Source organism: Sciurus vulgaris (assembly GCF_902686455.1).
Source record: "Sciurus vulgaris genome assembly, chromosome: 4".
NCBI lineage: Eukaryota > Metazoa > Chordata > Mammalia > Rodentia > Sciuridae > Sciurus > Sciurus vulgaris.
The window spans coordinates 104395192-104414469 of record NC_136464.1 but is presented as its reverse complement, the minus strand read 5'-3'; the positions used below and the strand labels follow the sequence as shown (position 1 = coordinate 104414469).

General features: G+C 33.3%; 1 protein-coding gene across 1 annotated transcript in view; it reads left to right on the top strand.

Moving 5' to 3' along the window:
* Positions 1-11397, top strand: part of LOC306658961 (phospholipid-transporting ATPase IB-like) — a gene marked incomplete at both ends in the record, with an annotated part of 142477 nt that extends 131080 nt beyond the window's left edge. Inside the window, 2 exons of the mRNA XM_079136233.1 lie at positions 9196-9318; positions 11194-11397. Coding sequence (XP_078992359.1) covers positions 9196-9318; positions 11194-11397 — 327 coding nt within the window. The remainder of the gene's footprint in view (positions 1-9195; positions 9319-11193) is intronic.
* Positions 11398-19278: the final 7881 nt, after the last annotated feature.

The window sequence follows — 19278 nt, the reverse complement described above, 5'->3', positions numbered from 1 at the left end:
TGGATTCTGTTATTGGAGTATTTTGCTTTTTCATGTTGCTTGTGTGTCAGTTCATCTAACAGTATGGATCTGAGACAGTAGAATTTCTACCCTGTAAACTTATGGTGACCCTGAAAGTTTCTAGTATCTCAGTGGTTAGGGGGAGACAAATAATAACAACAATCAATGCAGGCAATATACAGCATTAAACCAAATAGTTCATGCTATGAAATCTACAATGCTAATTGTCAAAATAAATAGAAATGATATAATCAGTTATTGCCAACAGTAAAAACAGTAAGTTTGCAAAAGGGTTTACAATTTTGAATGGTGGACAGGGAGAGAACAGAATGTAATGTGATGATTATGAGGTAGAAGGAGAGAAAATAGAAGTAAAAGTTAAAGAAAGAGTAAAAGAAAGAAAAATAGAGACTGCCTGTTAGTAGAAGAAAAGAGAAAAATAGAATCGAGGGAAACATAAGTGAATATATACATTTAAAAATGAATATAAAAGAATACAAAACAAAACCAAAATATACTAATCAAATATCCTAATCTTTAAATACTGATTCATGAAAAATAACTTGTTTCAAAAATGCTAGAAATGAGAAAAAAGCAAAAATGATTATGTATGTATCCTTGAACCAGTCAGGTCACAATTAAACAGAGAAAAGAAGAAGAAGAAAAAAAAGATCTCAATGAAAAGTTAAAAAATTGTTTCCGGTTGGAGTTCAAAAGATTCTCAGCTTCCCTTCTCAGCAGTTTAAAGTTAGGCAGGCTGGAGTTGATGCTTGCTGCACCCTCCGGATGGAATTGCTAGAGTGTGAGAAGAAATCCGTAGGTGGGGCTCAGGCTTAGGTAGGTTCCAGGTTTTTTATTGAATGGCAATTGTTCTGAAGATTTTAAATCAGCTCACCTCTAGGGCCCAGCATTTGCCAGTCCATTCCAGAAGACTGTACCCCAGGGATCATCCCCTCTGGGTTCTATTCATGTGGTGGTAGAGCCAATTCTTAGTTCACTCCATCACCTGCAGACACCATGTTTCCTGGTCTTGAGTTCAGTCTCCAAACTCAGCCTCTCCCTGCCCACCCCCTGCCTTTTGAATTCCTGGCCAGGCATTTCTCTCAGTCAACCCTGCAAGTGGTTGGATTGGTGGGGGTCAGGGGGCAGGTAGGTAGAGGGATTTCCATGACAAGTAGTCCCCCTGTGTAAACCCATCTCCACATTTGAATTTCTCCTGGCCACTTAGGCACACTCTATGTTGTGCAGTGTGGGTTTGCCAGGCCTGTATTTTGGGCCAAACTCCTGTTTGCCAGGAATTGGCTCTCCCAGCTGCTAGCCCCTGTGCTGTGGCTGCAAAATGGTTCCTTCCTCTGTCTTCTGCAGGCAGCTTAGAGATATGTGGCTTCTTTCCTACACAAGGATATTGTGCAGCATGCCTTTCAGTTTAGTTGGGCAATGTCTTTGACCTCTGATCTTTCTGTACCCAAATACCCCTCAAGCCTGCTGAAAATGCAGTTTCTTTTCATTCCTTTACCCCTCCACTTTGCTCATCCTGGAACTTCTCTGGCTTGTGCCTCCAGCCACATCAGTGGCTGTGGTGCAGGTGCTTTTTCCTTAATGTATCCAACCTTCTGAGTCCCTGATCTGCTTTGAATGTCCAGTATTGAATCCTAGTAAAGTCCATTTTTTTGTTCACCCACCTTGCTGAGAAGCTGCCCATCTGCTTTCTTGGTTTCACACCATGAAGAAGCCAAGAAAGTGACCTTCTCTATTCCTCCATCTTGAAATAACTTGTTTTGTTAATTTTACAATATATACTTGTATGGAAGCATCACATCATCTCATAAATGTAACAATTATTTTTTCAATCAATAATAAATTCCATGAATGTAAAGACCACCTCTTAAAGTTGAAAAGAGGAAATTGAGGTTTGTTTTCATAATATCAAACAGTGAAATATGACCAAAGAAGTTTTTTCTAATATATGATGTTAACTATATGTATTATAACTACTTATACATTTTAACAAATCACCCCAAATGTTGCTTTTAAGAGTATGAGCATGAGTTATATGGATCTGGGTTCCAATCCCATTTTGCCACTTACTAGCTGTGTGACCCTAGTGAATAATTTTATCTCCCTAAACCTCACTTTTCAAAATCTTGCAATTGAGAATAGTAATAACTACTTTACAATATTGCTATGAGGATTAAATGTTTGGTTTATTAAAATCCCAGTATATTCTGGCTATTACAATTAACATATTAAGATTTAGAAAGAATATTTTTGTAACTATTCCCATAGAAGGAATAAAATTTATTATTTGTTACAAAGTAACCCTTGTTACTTAATTTGAGATTTTCTGCAAAAATTCTGGCCTTTTGCAAGAAGTTTGTATTTTAGTACAAAGATGTATATCATTAGTTACAAATATATCAATATTTTTAATATCAGTAAGGACTGGTGTTTACAATTCATAGTTTATGAAAGGACAATTGTTTAGCTCCCTAAGTGATTGTCTTCCAAGCAGCTATGCCAGATAAAGTTCCATCTTCTATATCACTTCTTTTAAATATGTGGATATATTTAAAAACCTTGATGAAATGCTCCATTTGCCTTCCCTCTCTTCCAGCTTTGGTTTTCCTTTTTTAATGGATTCTCTGGGCAGATTATATTTGAGCATTGGTGCATCAGCTTGTACAATGTGGTAAGCATCCTCTTCCTCTCTCTGATAGCATGCATAAGTTCAAGGACATTCCTTTACTGTGTCTGGGAAGAGTTTCTAAGTCATCTGTGTACTTAGCACACAGAATAGATACATCTTTAGAGACTTTGTTGCCATGACAAATCATGCAGAAGTTCAAACTCTCCACATGTATTTTCAATCACAGCAGACCATTTTAGAGTAAGTATATGAAATGTGTCCCAAATGTATAGTTATGATGATAAAATATATGAAAGTATGTTAGTCTATGCCTGTGCAAATTTTTCATGCTTTTAAATCAAGTGAAAATTACTAAACTTTATCTAAACCCATTCAATTTAAAGGATAAGATTTAGATTTACCTACTTTTGCATATATGTATATGTGTGCGTTTACATTGTAATTCTATGTCCTTTTAAACCTCCTGGTTAAAAACTAATGTGAAAAATATATCATGCATTTGTACTAAATAATAAATTTTATCTTGTTTTATAGTAAATATTTTGTTTTAATTGAATTTTCTACAATTAAAAAATATCCCATGATTTGGGATTTAAATCATTTGGAAGTCAAAAATTAGCCACATTATTTTTTCTCTCTCTTTTTTTTCTTTCCTCCCTCCCTCCTTTCTTTCTTTCTTTCTTTTTTTCTTTCTTTCTTTCTTTCTTTCTTTCTTTCTTCCTTTCTTTTCATGTTGTTATTCCACTTTAAGATTTTGAGGATTAGAGATCAGGTTTCCAGCAAGTATAACATGATGCTTCTCTTGTACTGAATTTTTCTCCTAGGAGCTTAAATTCAGAAACAACACAGACATATGTCACTAAACAGAAGACACTGAATGTCCAATAATATAAAAATGTCTAGCTCTGTGAACAATTAATTTGTGTTGATGCCCATGGCTTGATGTATTTGACAAGAGCATAGCAGCAATGAGGCTATGCACACAGTTGTCTTTACTAGACCCTTGGTCACAGAGATAATATTGATCAACCTTCTTTAAAGGTTCCTCAGTGGGGAAGAGAGTGGCAGAATCTTTCCTCTCTCCTAGAAAAATTGTTGTCAATGTATAAAACCAGATATTGATCATTGGAATCTTATATTTTTATAATAGGAAACAGATGTGTTTTTTTGTTGTTGTTGTTATTAACTTGGTTTTGGCAAGCAGGAAATGGATGATATGAATATTCCATTACACACCACATTTTACTGATAGAAAAAAATAAAAAGCCTAAGACATTCAGTCTTCACAGTACCAGAGATAGACTCTTCTGTTTGCTTATTTTATAATCACATCAATTGTCATACTATTTCTATAGGTCATGTATTATTTCTACCTATGCATAATCAGCTACTATAAGAATTATACTCTTATCAGAAAAATTAAAACAAATAAGAAACCAGAATATCAGATAAAATATGTGAAACAGAATTTTCAGACATTGGGCAACAGGCTGATAGATGCTGTAATCTGTGAGAGAAGTCTTACTTCCCAGCCACAGTGAAGGAAGACAGAACTGAAGGAAAAGGGAAGTCCAGTGTCCTTCTGAATGAAGACACAAAGGTTAGAGTTCAGCAGGCCAAGGTAGCTAGCGTTTGCCAGGCAGCAATCCAGAAAAGAGAAAACTAGAGAGAGGCAGAGACAGACAAAAAAAAAAAATAATATTTCTGAAGAACAGCAGAGGGCCCATTTCAGTTTATGAGTGGTTCATATAGGCATTAAAAGAAGTCTATGCAAAATTGGGGAAAGAAATACCAAAAAGGCCAAAAAAGTTTTTGGAGCTCATTCAGGGCTGGGAATAATTTGCATTCTTACCAGCCAGAGTGGAGAGACCTCCTGTTACACACTATTTGGAGAACAAACACCAGCACTCCAACTCCAAACACCAAGTTTGTAATGTTCAGCATTAAATAAAAGATATCAGGCATATGAAGGAATAATAAATTAAGACTCATAACTAGGTGAAAAATAAATCAATAAGGACAGATCCAGAAATGGAATTAGTAGGCAAAGACCTTAAAATAGTTACTATAACTCTTACAAAAATGTTCAAGGATATAAAGGAAAGCATGAAAATAATGAGAGAAAGATCTAGAAAAGGACCAGATAGAACTGCATGAGATGAAAGATAAAATATCTAAAATGAAAAAACTATATGGAGGAATTCATATTAGATTACAAATCTCAGAACATGACCAATAAATATGAAGGCATGTCAGTAGAGAAATACAGAGTGAAAGGGAAAAAGATGTAGTCAGAACCTTATTTTGCTCTGGGAGAATGTCAGGCACTCTGACTTTCTTATATTTAGAACTTCAAAAGAAAGAGGGTGCAGAAAAATGTTTTAAGGAATATTGGTTGAAAATGACACAATTTTGTGTAAACTATAAACACACAGATCTAAGAATCTCAACAAATTTCAAGAAGAACAAACCTAAACAAAAGCATATATGTTCTTCACAATCAAATTTCTGAAAATCAGCAACTGAAAGAATATTATATAAAGTACCCAGATAAAAACCAAAAATTACATATAGAGTATAAGTGTAAAAAAAAAGCAGACTTCACATTAGAAATCTCATAAGCTCTGCATAAAACAATAGAATAACTTTAAAGTTCTGGGAAAAAAAGAGACATTATTCTAGAATTCTATACCCAGCAAAAATGTCTTCAGAAAATTAAGGTGAAATTAAAATCTATACACACCCAGAAAACAGAGAATTCATCACAGAAGACCTGTATAAGTCTTTAAGTGTTAAACTAAGTTCTTTAAGCAAGAGGAAAGTACACAAAAAGAAGTTTTTATTTCTCCAAAGAAATGAAGTGCATCAGAAAATGTTGATTATGGTGGAAAATTTTGTTATTCTCAGTCTCTTTAATTGATTAAACAGTTTGTTTAAAACAAAACTAATAATGTAGGGCTTATCAATTATATAGAGTTAAATTCACAGTAAGTATAGCAAAATGAATGAGAGGGGAATTAAGTACAATATTATTTGGATTTTGTGATATATTACTCATGTATAATGTAAATGTTAATGGATGACTAATAAAAGGTATAGATAATAAGACCAAAGTAGAGACAAAATTTAAAAATTAAAAATAATTAATGAAAAAGAATGAGGTAAAAGAATAAATGCAACAAACACAAAACAAATAGGAAGATTTAAAACCCAACATATTTGTAATCACATTGAACGCAAGTGGCCAGTTAAAAAGCAGACTGTCATATTGGATTTAAAATTAATGCAAAACTATATGATTTCTACAAGAAACCTTCAAACATAAAGACACAGATACTGAAAAGGAAAAAAGTGAAAAAAAGATTTACCATGTAAACTTAAAGGAGGAAAGGTTTCTTTTGGTTCATGGTTTCATAGGCTCCATACATGTCAGCAGGCACCATCACTTTGGACCTGAGGTTAAGAAGAACATCCTTACAGAAGGACATAGCAAAAAGAGAGCAGCTGCTCGGCTCTTGGCAGCCAGGAAGTAAAGAGGGGTGGGGGGAAGGGGTAGGGGATAGGATGTAGTCCCCAAGGGCATGACCCAGGACCCAGCCCTTCAACCAGATCCCTTCCCACAGTCTCTACTACCTCCTAGGAGTCCATTCAGCTATCTGATGTGGTCAGAACACTCATGATCCACTCACTTCCCAAAAGTTCCCTCTCTCAACCCTACTGCATTGGAAAACATATCCTCAACACACAGATCTCTGGGGGACCATATAATATACCATAACAACTAGAGTAACTGTATAAATTATAGAATAGGAGACCGTAGAACAAGAAATGGTCTAATGATAAAAATGAACATTTAAAATTTTTTTAAGTTTGTTCTACTTAAACATGACAGTAGAATGCATTTATGCATTTTTATAAATCATACATAAATGGAGAATAGTTTCTCATTTTTCCGATTGTACATATTATAGGATCACATCAGTCATGCAATCATATATGTATGTGTATGTGAGGTAATAATGTCTGTTTAGACTTAATAGATATATAGGAAAGAGGCACATTTCTTAAAGATAAAAGGATTGTCAAGAATAATTTAGAATTCTAAATATGTAATTGCTATTAAGGTAGCATATTAGCAACTTACTAGACATTAAGAAGAAACTGATATAAATGGCAAATTAAATAAATTCGCACATACAGTTGAAGATTTAAAACTCCCCTTTTTAATTGATAGAAACTATATATAAAACTTCAGAAAGTTCACAGAGGTTTTGAGCAATATTATAACTAACTTGACCAAATTTACTTTTATAGAAAACACCCAACCACCCCAGCGGAATATGTATTTTTTCCAAGAGGTAAAAGCACACATTCTTATTTTGTTCCTGATTTTAAGACAACACCTTCATTATTTTACCATTAAAGTATATCAGCTGCAGTGTTTTTGTAGAAGTTTTTTCTCAGTGTTCATCAAAGTGAATGATAGATTCTCTCCAGTGTTTTGACTTTATCAAGTGGAATAACTGTGGGCTTCTTCCTTTTGAATCTATTAACACAGTGAATTACTTTGGTGAAAGATTCACTAAATAAGTCACATTCTGGACAATAAAATAAGAATTAATAAACTCAGGAGTGTTAATATCATACAGAATATGTTCTTTGGCCACAATGGATTCAAGTAGAAATCATAAGCAGCAATATATTATGAAATACCCATATATTTGAAAATTAAACAACACCCTTCCAAATGCACCATGCTCACAGAAGAAATCACTAGAGAAATTAGAACATAATCTAAACAGAATAAAAAAGACACAACAACTTCTCAGATTGTACGAGATATTACTAAAGCAATGAATGCATAGGGGAGCATGTACCTTTTTAAAAGCTTATATTAGAAAATAAGGGTCTAAAATCAATAATCCAAGAATCATCCTAAATATACTAGAAAAAGAAGAATAAATGAAGCCAAAAATAAGCATGGCAAAAATAAATAATATAGAAAATGCCTAAGTCAAATAAATGTAAGGCAGAGAAACAATACAGAAAACCAATGAGATCAAAACTGTCTTCTACAAAAGGTCAATAAAATAAGGCTGTTAAATTTCTAGCCAAACTGACCAAATAAATCAAACTAAATAATTAGAAATAAAAGATACCAATAACAATATCAGGTATGAAAGAAGGGTCTTTACTGCAGATCCTACAGATAATAAATGCAAAACAAGCAAATATTGTGAAAAAATTTTATGACATATTAGGTGAAATTGACAAATTTCTTGATGAAATGGATAAATTCCTTCAGGGATGCAAACTACTAAATATCACTGAAGAACAAAATGATTTATGCCTATGAAAACTTTTGAATGTTCAGTTAAAAATCTTACTATCCGAACAAAAATAAATCCAGAAATATTAACAAATTTAGTTTTCCAGAAAAGAGGAGGAAAAAACCCAACTCACTTATGATTCAATTTTACCTTGCTGCCCAAACCAGAGAAAGGTATTACAGAAAACAAACAAAAATTTTAAAAATCACAATTCAGCTAGGTACAGAAAACCCACCTATAATCCCAGGGACTCTGAGAGGTCAAGGCACGAGGATTTCAAATTCAAGACCAGCCTCAGCAGCTTAGCAAGACCTTGTCTCAAAATAAAACATAAAAAAGGACTAGACCTGGCACTCAGTGGTAGAGCACCCCTGGAGTCAATCTCCAGCACCAGAAACAAAAACAAAAACAAAACAAAAACCAGACAGTGAATATGGCTCATGTGCTTCCATTTTTTCTGATCACAATTTTCTTTTCCTTCTCTCATTTTCTGTCCTCTTTACTCCCTTTTCTTTCTCTCCTTCCTCACTTTTCATATAACATGCTTTCTGTTAAAGGATGTGTCTTTTTAATTTAATATAGTTCCTGGCAAAATGATAAACATTCAAAGATAAAATGAATGGGAAACCTCTTTTTATTTCTGATGATAATAATCAAGACAAAGAATTCTTGTAAAATTATTTTTTGTTTAGTCTAACCTATGTGCCAAGTCCCGGTAAGTGAACAGCTAGTTCTTATGCAGGAGTTAGATGACATTATTGCAACATTTTGCAGCCATTATGCCTGTTATTTAAATAGCCAGATACTTGATTCATTCATTTTATTCTCATAAATATGATAAAATAAAGTTACATTTTGTGTACACAAAGCCTAGTTTGCATACTTATAAACTATTGAATTAAAGGATTGCATCAATCTGAAAATTTATGTCATAGTTTTTGATAGACCTGTTTGAATTTATATAACTCAATAATAGCTTCTTTGTAAATAACTTATTTTTATGTAGTTTAAAACATAGCAAAAGTTTCAACAATAGTTGAAAGTTCTGCATATCATTCACCCAGGGTCCCCTAAGATGATACTTTAATAATCATCTAATATATTGTCAGAGCAAAGATGTTGACATTGATAAAGTTACATTAACTCAGTTACAGACTAAAAGTTTTCTTTTTTCTTTTTTCTTTTTTTTTTTTAAACAAATCCTTAATATCTATGTAGATTTTTACTTCATTACCACCTTTAACTCTGGGAATCTTTGAAAAATGTTGCAGCCAAAAGAGTCTCCTCGAGTATCCACAACTCTACACGGTTTCTCAGACAGGGGAAGTGTTCAACACTAAGGTAAAGGAAAATTTATTGAAAGTTTTTCATCTCAATCTGTCTCCAGAGATACCTTTGATCTCTTCCCTTTCTGATGCTTTAGGAGAAAGAAAATTATTTAAAACCCAAGGAATGTAGCATCTGATGTCATCTTCCTGCTAGTTTAGGGAGCAAACGTTCAAATAATAGAAATAATAGTAAATGAGAAATGAGAAACAAAAAGAAACAAACAAAAAAAAAAAAGAAAGAAAAAGAAAAGAAAGTCATGTGAAAACAAGCAAGGTACCATGCGTAGCTTTGCACCACTTTCAAGAGGCACATTGAGTGATGGGAAGGACAGAAAAGGAACTGAGGTGTATTCTCACATGAGACTGGTGACCAAGAGATCACTTCCTGAGGTCATGCAAGGTGAGATTCAGTGTGAGGTGGTGGAAGTGGGAATGGTGTTAAGGGATGTTTACAGCCTGCAAAAGGAATGTCACACACTTTTATCAATTCCGAATAAACCTAACTGTACAACTCAATTATTAGTGGAGCTTTAAAAAATAATAATATAGACACCTAGAACATGCATAAACTTTTAAAGGAGAAATTTTAGCTATTTTGAGCTAAAACATTTGAGGCTTGCTTTATGCTCAAAATAGTCTTATCTTCTATTTCATTCTCTCTTCAAAAATGAATTAACTAGGTGAAGTCCATCGTGTTCAAAACTTCTCTGTCTTTACAGATTTTTCTGTCCACTTGTTCTATTGAGAGGTATTGAAATCTCCGACCATCTTGTAGATTTATCTATTTCCCTTTGAAGTTCTAGTAGTTTTGTTTCAAGTATTTTGAAGGCATTGTCCTGTTTGATACTGTCATATTTTCCTGAGTGACCCCTTTACATTTATGAAATAACTTAATTATTTCTGATAGCTTTGATCTAAAATCCACGTTGCTAGTAATATAATCACTTCAACTTCTTTTACTTTTTATCTACTTGTTTCTTCATATTTCAATGTTTGTTGGAGAGAGCTTGAAAATATGCCTTATTATCCAACCTGATGTGTGCCTTTTAATTGGATGTTTAAAGCATTTACATTGAAAATGCCTCTTTATTTGATTAGGTTCTTGCCATTTTCTATTTGTCTTATGTATAATTTTTTCTTTCTTTTTTTTTCCCCTGTCTTCTTCTGGATTAATTAATTTTCATGAGTTCTATTTTATTTTCTTTGTTTGCTTAGTTGTTATAAATCTTTTTTTTCTTATTTTAGAAGTTGTATTTTCATGTATAATATTTGTTTTTAGGTTATAATTTATTTTAGGTTATAATTAATTTATTTTACTTCACATATATTATAAAAACCTTAATATAGTATATTTCCAGTATAATATTGTTGACATACATGTTAATTTTACTTATTTTACAAGTTCCTTATATTATTTCATATCTTGCTTAAATAATAATTTAAATAGAAAAATCTCTTATCTTTACCCACACATTTATCATTTTCAGTGATTTTCTATCTTTTGTGTAGAATCACATTATTTATTGTTATTTGTTTCTGTCTGAAGATCTCCTTTTAACATTTCTTATAGAGCAAATATGACAATTAGCTCAGCTTTTTAAAAAATTATTTTTAATTGTAGATGGACACCATACCTGTATTTTATTTCTTTCTTTTCATGTAGTTCTGTGGATCCAACATGTGATAGGAAAGCGCTCTACCACTGAGCTACAACTGACCGCCACCCCTTAGCTCAGCTTTTGTGTGTATGAAAAGTCCTTCTTTCAATTCATGTTTGAAATTATTTTTGTTTGGTCTATTAGCTTTGTGTTACTACAATAATATAATATAATAAAATACCTAAGGAGATTATAAAGATGAAATGTTTGTTTAGTTTATGATTTTGAAGGTTCCAGTTCCAAGATTGAGTGTACCCAAAGCTTTGGAACTGGATGACAATGGCAGGAAGTTCATGTCAGAGCTTACATCTTCAGCCAGGAAGCCAAGAGACAGAGAGAACGGGACAGGGTCCCATAACCACCACCTTCAACGGCATGTTCCTTCCAATGACATGAAGACTTCCCACAAAGTCCCACCTCCTAAAAGTCCATAGTACTTCCCAGTAAAGCCAAGCTTGAGACCAACACCTTTGGGATACACTACCACATTCAAACTATAGCACTTGGTGGATAGTTTCATTTCTTTAAAATTTTAGATGGATAGTTTTATTTCAGCATTTTTTATTTTGTTCTTGTTTGAATTGTTTTTATGTGAAGTTGATGTCACCTTCATCCTTATGTATGTATGTGTTTTCCCTCTGGTTGCTTTAAAAATTGTTTTCTTTATTATTGGGTATAAGCATTTTATTAGGGTACATCATATTTCCTCATGTTTCTTGGAACTATGGGGGCTTACTGAGCTTCTTGGATATGTAGGTTAAGAGTAAGACCATCAGCATGCTGTGACCTGTAGGCCAAATCCAGTCCTCTGCCTGGTTTTATAAGTTTCATTGAAACATAGCCATGCCTACTCACTTACATATCCTGAGTGGTTGCAACACAGGTAACATGACCCAAAACCCTAAGATACCTTCTGATCTTTTCCAGAAAATGTTCTTATTTTTAAGACTTCCTGGTAAGTATAAAATAATTAGTATCTTTAAAATTGAAAGAACAATATTCTTTTTTCTGTTTTTATCATTTAACTGATATGTTTGATGGAACCCAAAGATTCAATATTATTGAGATTTCCTTTAAGAAAATTGTACATGATTTGTTAAAACTATTTTGATGATAGTCAGAGTATCGTTGTAAAAGATCAGAATATATCATATATAGTATGAAATTACATTTAAGGTCATAAGCTAGAAAATTGAAAAATTTTTCTTCTTTTGAAAATTATTTTTGGTTCTATTTCATTGGATATTATAAGACTTCATAATTTTTGTGACAAATACATTTTAGTTTTATATATTTTTATCTAATAGATTTAAATAAAGTATAATAATAATGATATCCTAAATGTTAAATAATTTCAATAATATCCTATAATTTTAATTTACATTATCCTATAATTTTACATATCAGATAATGTTCTTATAATTTTGGAATAATTTCACTTAAAAATAAAGAAATAATACCTTTTTTTAATTTACAGAAAAACATTTCAGCTTTGTGATTGTATTATACAGAACAAATATACTGCACAATGTCACATATTTTTAGATTTAGACGAAGCTACCATCTTGACTTTCTTGCTTTGTTTTCTTTTAGGTATTTTGGATTCAATGTATGGATGCTTTGATCCACTCCTTCATTCTCTTTTGGTTTCCCATGAAAATGCTGGAGCATGGTAATAACTTCATTATTTCAAATATTCTGTTACTCTTGCTGAAATTAGTGTTTTCATGTAATGTATATGTCCATAGAAAGAACTGGAGGACACAGAAATAGAATTCAGGAACAAATATTCACCCAAATCTTGTATAAGACATTCCTCTGACTAATAGATTATAGTTTGAACATTGAACAACTGACCTTTAAAATCCATTCTCTTTGCTTTGGCATGTTTAAATTGAGACCCAAACCATTTATTGTTAATTTCTAGTAAATATTTGAGTCAGGAAGTCTGATGGAAAACAACATTTCTGATGAATCAAAGATACCTCTTGTAAGTCTGAATTTATGTCTACTTTATTTCTTTTCAATTACAAAACTCTATGCGTTGACTTAGTAATACAAGTATGGTAAGATCATATTGAAACTTAACCTTATACCTTATTATTTGATCAAGTCTCCTTTCCTGCTATATAATTTCCCAAATAATTTCATATGTGAAATTTTTCTCTGAGCTTGTTTAGGTTAGGACATCCAAAACTAGGAGATATATTTATGTAGTTATGTTATTGGTGTGCAGTGGGTTCACATACCTTAAATTAAGGTGTGAAATTATTATTTTGTATAACCAGATTGATTTTTTATTGGATATTTCTGACACCATGTTCTTTGTCTTGGATATATTTAAACTCAAATCAAATTCAAGTTGAGTGTGCTTGTATTTAAGACTGAATCTGCATTATATAGCTCAAGGTCATCATTGTAAAATTAAGCAAAACCTTCAACCGGTAATGATAACAATGAAGTCAAAGGTTTGTGAAGTTTATGAAGACTCAGTTCCATTTCCAGGATGATGCTGTGAAGAGCTCCCTGGACCCACTTTCCACCCAAACAAGCAAAACTGGCTGGTAAGAAAACAGCTCTATAAATTCTCTGTGAATTGTCCTAAAAATGAAGACATGTCTATTCAAGAAAATTCATTTTCACTTGGTGAGAAAAAGAGTTTTTAGCATTTGAATCCTGACCTAGTTCCTCCCACCTCACAACTTAGCTTGATGGAAGCTCCACATCAAACATATGGATGTGGTTAAGGATTATGGGATTTTCACTTTGCCTCTTAATCAGGATTACCATATCTCACCAGGAGAGGAATGCCACCAGAATTTCTTATCCCCTTCAACTCTGATTTGAAGAGGTTAAATTCCTCATTAGCGTGACTTTTTTTTAACCAACTAACCTATGATTGTAGGACAAGAGCTCTACCCTAGGCATAGCAGGCAAAGGATACTGGGGTCCTGAACATTCTCATTCCACATTGCTTATAGGGCAAAGATTTCATGCTAGGAGAGTCAAGCCAAGAAGAATAGCAACAACCACCCCATTATTAACAACAGCAGTGTCTCAAAGATTTTGCCTATGGGGAGAGGCCATACAAAGCCCTCCCCCCACAACAAGTGACTTTATTTGAAACAATGTATAGAATTTCAAGTATAAGTATGCTCTCAAAAATAATAACTCCTCTTAAGGAACAGCAACAAGATAAATCAGAGGCTAGTGACTTTATCAGCGAGAACCAGGGAAGGAATTCACAAGATCCCTTGTAAGGTGAGAACAAACCCAAAGACTGTTCTCAAAACTCTTCCTGCCCAAATTTAATGGGAACAGGATGCTGAAAAATTTATGTCTCAGGACATTGTTGAAAATAATAGAGAAAATTTCCAGCAATTAGTGGCACCAAATACCTGGTTTAATATCAAATGAGTCAAATAACAGAGAAATTAGGGGAAAAGACAGCCCATAGTTTAACTCAAGGAAAGCTCAAGCTTAAACCACTGCCATCTGAAGTGACTGTGTAATTTCCCAAGGTTGTGTCTTCTGAGGAGAACACCAAGGTTTCACCCTATGGGGAGAAATAAACTTCAGTAAAATGGCCTAGCCAAGTCACACAACAAATAAGCATCAACAAAAAAATGCAAATCTTAAAAAGGAGGTAAGGGAATCTGTATCCAACACTGCTATAATATATTATGTAAAACGTTCTGTTTCAACAGCATTCAACGAATCAGGAAAACGTGACTAATATACACTAAAACACGTAAGAAAGAGAAGTTACTCTGTGAGAAGACCCAGATGTCGGATTTAACAAAGAGTTCAAAGTCATCATTATAAATATGTTCAAGAAACCATGCAAATAAATGATATGCAAAGAAATTCATATGCACACATTGTAGTAAAAATGTTGAAAGACAAAGACAATGTTACAATTTTGAAAGAAAGAAACAAAAAGGTGACTCATCACATGAAAGGGAACTCTGATGATTTTTTTCACTCTGCTAAGATTAACAGCAAACTTCTTATCCGAAATATGGAAGCCAGAAGGTAGTGAAAGATAAAGTGCTGAGAAAGAAAACAAAAACTATCAATGAAGAATCTTAAGTTCAGTAAAACAATCTTTCAGAAATAAAGTTGAAATTAAAAATTTCAATATTAATATTAATATTAATATTAATTTGTTTCTAAAATGCTTACTTTTCAAGAAATACTAAAGGAATTTCTTTAGATTAAAAACAAGTAAACTCACATGAACATTCAAATCCACACAAATCATACCTTCTACAAAATCAACTCAAAATATATTAAAGACTTAAGTATAAGACCCTAAACTGTGAAATTACAAAAAGAAAACAAAAATGAAAGTGGAAAAACTTCATGGCATTCATCTTGGGTGGTGACTTCCTCCCTTTTCTTTTTTTTTTTTTATGGATCCAAAAGTAGAAGCAGCAAAAGCAAAAATAGACAAATGGGACTATAACAAACTAAAAAGTTCCTGCACAATTGCACATCTAACAAGGGGTTAGTATTCAAAATATATAAGGAAATTAACTTAATGCTAAGAAAACACATCTGATTAAAGATGGACTTAGGATCTGAATAGGTATTTCTCAAAAGAAAATATACAAATGGCCAACTGGCATATGAAAACATTCTCAACAGCACTAGCCACCAAAGAAATACAAATTAAAACCATGGTAAAATAGCATCTCACACATGGTAGAAAGACTATCAAAAAAGGCCAAAAATAAAAAATGTTGACAAGAATCTGGAAAAAAGGGAAACTTTGTACATTGTTGGTGGGACTATAAATTAATACAGCCATAGTATGAAAATGAGTATGAATGTTCCTAAAAAATAGAATAATTATAGGTTAAGGTTTAGAAAAAAGGTGTCTCCCAAAACTTTATGTATGAGAAAGTGCAAGAATTTTCAGAGGTGAAAGGATTAGATTATGAGAGGTATAACCTAATCACTGTATTAACTGGGTGGTAACTGCAGGCAGGAAGGGCTTAAGGAGGTGGATCACTGGGGGCATGCCACTGAAGTTTGCATTTTGTCCCTGGTGAGTAACTCTTTCTCTCTCTGTCTCTCTGTTTCTGTCTCTCTCCCTCTCTCTCTCTCCTTCCGGTTTCCATGTTCTTAGCTGCTTTCTTCCACCATGACCTACTGCCATGATGTTCTGCCTCACCTTGTGTCCAGAGCTATGGAGTTGACCAATCATGGTCTGAACCTATGAAACCTGATCCAAAATAAACATTTTCTCCTCTAAATTGTTCCTGTCATATATTTTGGTCACAGCAAGGAAAAACTAACTAAAACATCATATACCAGCAATCCTACTACTGGGTATATAGCCAAAGGAGAGGAAATCAGTATGTGAAAATTATATCTGCACTTCCTTGTTCATTGTACCACTGTTCACAATAGCCAAGATATGGAATCAAACTAAGTGTCTATTAATGGAAGAAGGAATAAAGAAAATGTGGTACATATACACAATGGAACGTTATTTCAGATATTAAAATACAGGAAATTCTTTCATTTGTGGCAACGTGTGGATGAACTCAGAGGACAGCCAAGTGAAATAAGCCAGGCACATAAAGACAAACACATGGAATCTAAAGAAAATGGATTCATACAAAAGGAGAGTAGAATGGTGGTTATCAATGTCTGGCAGGAGTGGTGGGTAGTGGGGGAGTTAGGGAGAAGTCTTTTGAAGGGTAGAAAATTTTAGGACTATTAGGAGGAATAAGTTCAACTATTCTTGAAAAATGTTGAGAGTAGATTTTTAAAAATTTATAAAATGTTCTTTAATTATGGGTTTTTGTGTTTAAAATTGTATCTTGCTTTTTAATTAGAGTTTTATAGTTGTACATGGTAGTTAAACAAACTCATATATGCATGGAATTCAATTTTAGTTCATGGTTCCCCCCTTTTCCCTCCCCCTCTTTGCTCCTGACCTGTCCCTCTCCCATTCTCCTTCCTCTACAAACTTCCTTTTGCTCATCTATTTACATTTGATTGGTTCTTTTTACTTATACACAAAGGTGTTATCCCTGTGGTATATTTATCTATGGACATAACATGATTTTTAAAAGAATTATGTTCTCACCATGACAAAAAAAATATTGAGGTGATGCATATGTTAAATAGCTCAATTTAGCCACAATGTACATATATATTTATTTTGAACCAACTTATTGTACACAATAAATATATACAATTTTCCTAGTCAATCAAACAAGTCAAATAAAAAGAAGGAAAGTGAAGCGGGGAAAGCAGAACTGACATTTAGCAGGCACTTTACCCATACCCAGAATTTCATAAGCATCACTTCATTCTGCCAGTACTACGGCATATGTCATCATATCAAGCGTCTCCGATCCACAGATGAAATATTGTTCACAGGGTTGTCAGATGACCCTCCTAATTCTTTCTGAGTTCTTAGCCCATGTTCTCTCCTCCACATCACCCACTCTGCCTTTTCCTCCACTGCCCTTTCCCACCAGAACTCAGTTGTACCCATCATATCACAGGGGACCAGATAAGGAGGAGTTGGACATTTTCTACCCCCACCTGCCAAATTCCTTAACTTCATTCACTTCTCTGAAGTTCTTGTGGGTGCACATGATGTGGAGTTACACTGGTCATGTATTCATATGTGAACATAGACAGTGATGTCCTATTCATTTTCCTGTCTTTCCTATTCTCACTTCCCTTCCCTTCCCTTCATTCCCCTTTGTCTAATCCACTGAACTTCTGTTCTTCCCTGCCCCCTTATTATGTGCTAGCATCCCCATAGCAGATGGGTTTTTGGGATTGGCTTATTTCACTTAGCTTGATAGTCTCAACAAGACTCCTAAAGTGCTAGAAGTAAAATGAAGAATCAATAAATGGGATAGTATCAAACTAAAAACTTCTTCACAGCAAAGGAAACAAGAATATGAAGGGAGGGCCTACAGAATTGGATAGAGCATTAGTCTCCAGGATATACAAAGAACTCAAAATTTATCTTTACACTTTGGCTTATAGGAATTTGAGCAATCCTATATTAGATCTGGCATATTTTTTAGCTTCATTTATATAATAATGTGTTTTTCCTTAGAAGTTGTTCTTTGCTACGTTGTGGAATTTCTCTGTACACATTGCAGATTAGCATTCAGACAAGGACTTAAGAGGACACCATATGACTTTCTTAAGATCATTCTTTCTATAATTTCCGTGTTCTGTTCTGAAAATTTGAATGACTTTGTGCTCTCTAACTTTGTCAATCTCTGTCTAACTAACTCAGCAAAAATGTTGAATCTCTTTCCCTTCGCAGTAGTTTAGAAATTGCCTCCGGGTATGAAATGGGAACTAGACTCATCTAACTTTGTACCCTTCCTTCAGGGATCAAAGTTTTCTGTTTGGTCTCTTACCTGATGTCTGAAGAAAGTCATTTCATATATTTAATCCAATTTTATAATTGACTATATCCAGAAGTAAAGTATTGTTGCCTCTTCATTTATTTATTGTCACTTGATCAATTATGAACTGAGAAAGGTGAGTGAAAATCTACTACTATCATATTTGTTTCCCTTTTTATTTCTCATAATTTATGATTTTAAAGTATTATTTGTTATGCTAATACCCTGTTGCATATTCATTGCAATTTGTATATTTGGCTTTACAAGATACTCTTCTTTGTTTGTGGAAGTCTTTGTAGTCTCAGTTTCTTCTTAGTTACTGTTCATATCATGTCTCATCCTTGATTATCCTTCACTTTTCAACTGTATGAGTTACTTATTTAGGTGTATTCTTTTTATGCAGCATAGAATCTAATTTGAGATTCAATCTGAAATCCATTTTTTTTTAAAATAGAATTTGTTTGAGTAGTCCATATGACTTTGCATTTCTTTCTTAAATATATTTTTCTAATCTGTAATCATTTGGTTGATTTTCCTTGCTTATTTGTCTACTTTTCTGATACTAAGGAAGGTTTGAATTTTGTTGTTAGTTTATTTATTACAATCTTATACAAACAACACTCTATTTCTTTAGAGAAGTCATTTCATCATATGAATAATGATAAAATTATTGTATTTCTCTTCTGTCTCTTTCCATTCCTCCAGCACCCCATTATTTTTCATATGACATACCTTCATGCTCTTAAGTATGCTTCCAGTTCCGGTACATGATTTGTTTGCTTTGAATGTTGTTTGTTGACCTGATGAGATCATCTGCAAACTTGCTGTTTTCCATTTATTTCACTGGTACCTTCATGTATTCAGGAACTGTTTCCACATCATATGGGCATGTGATAATTACAATCAGCTATATCATTT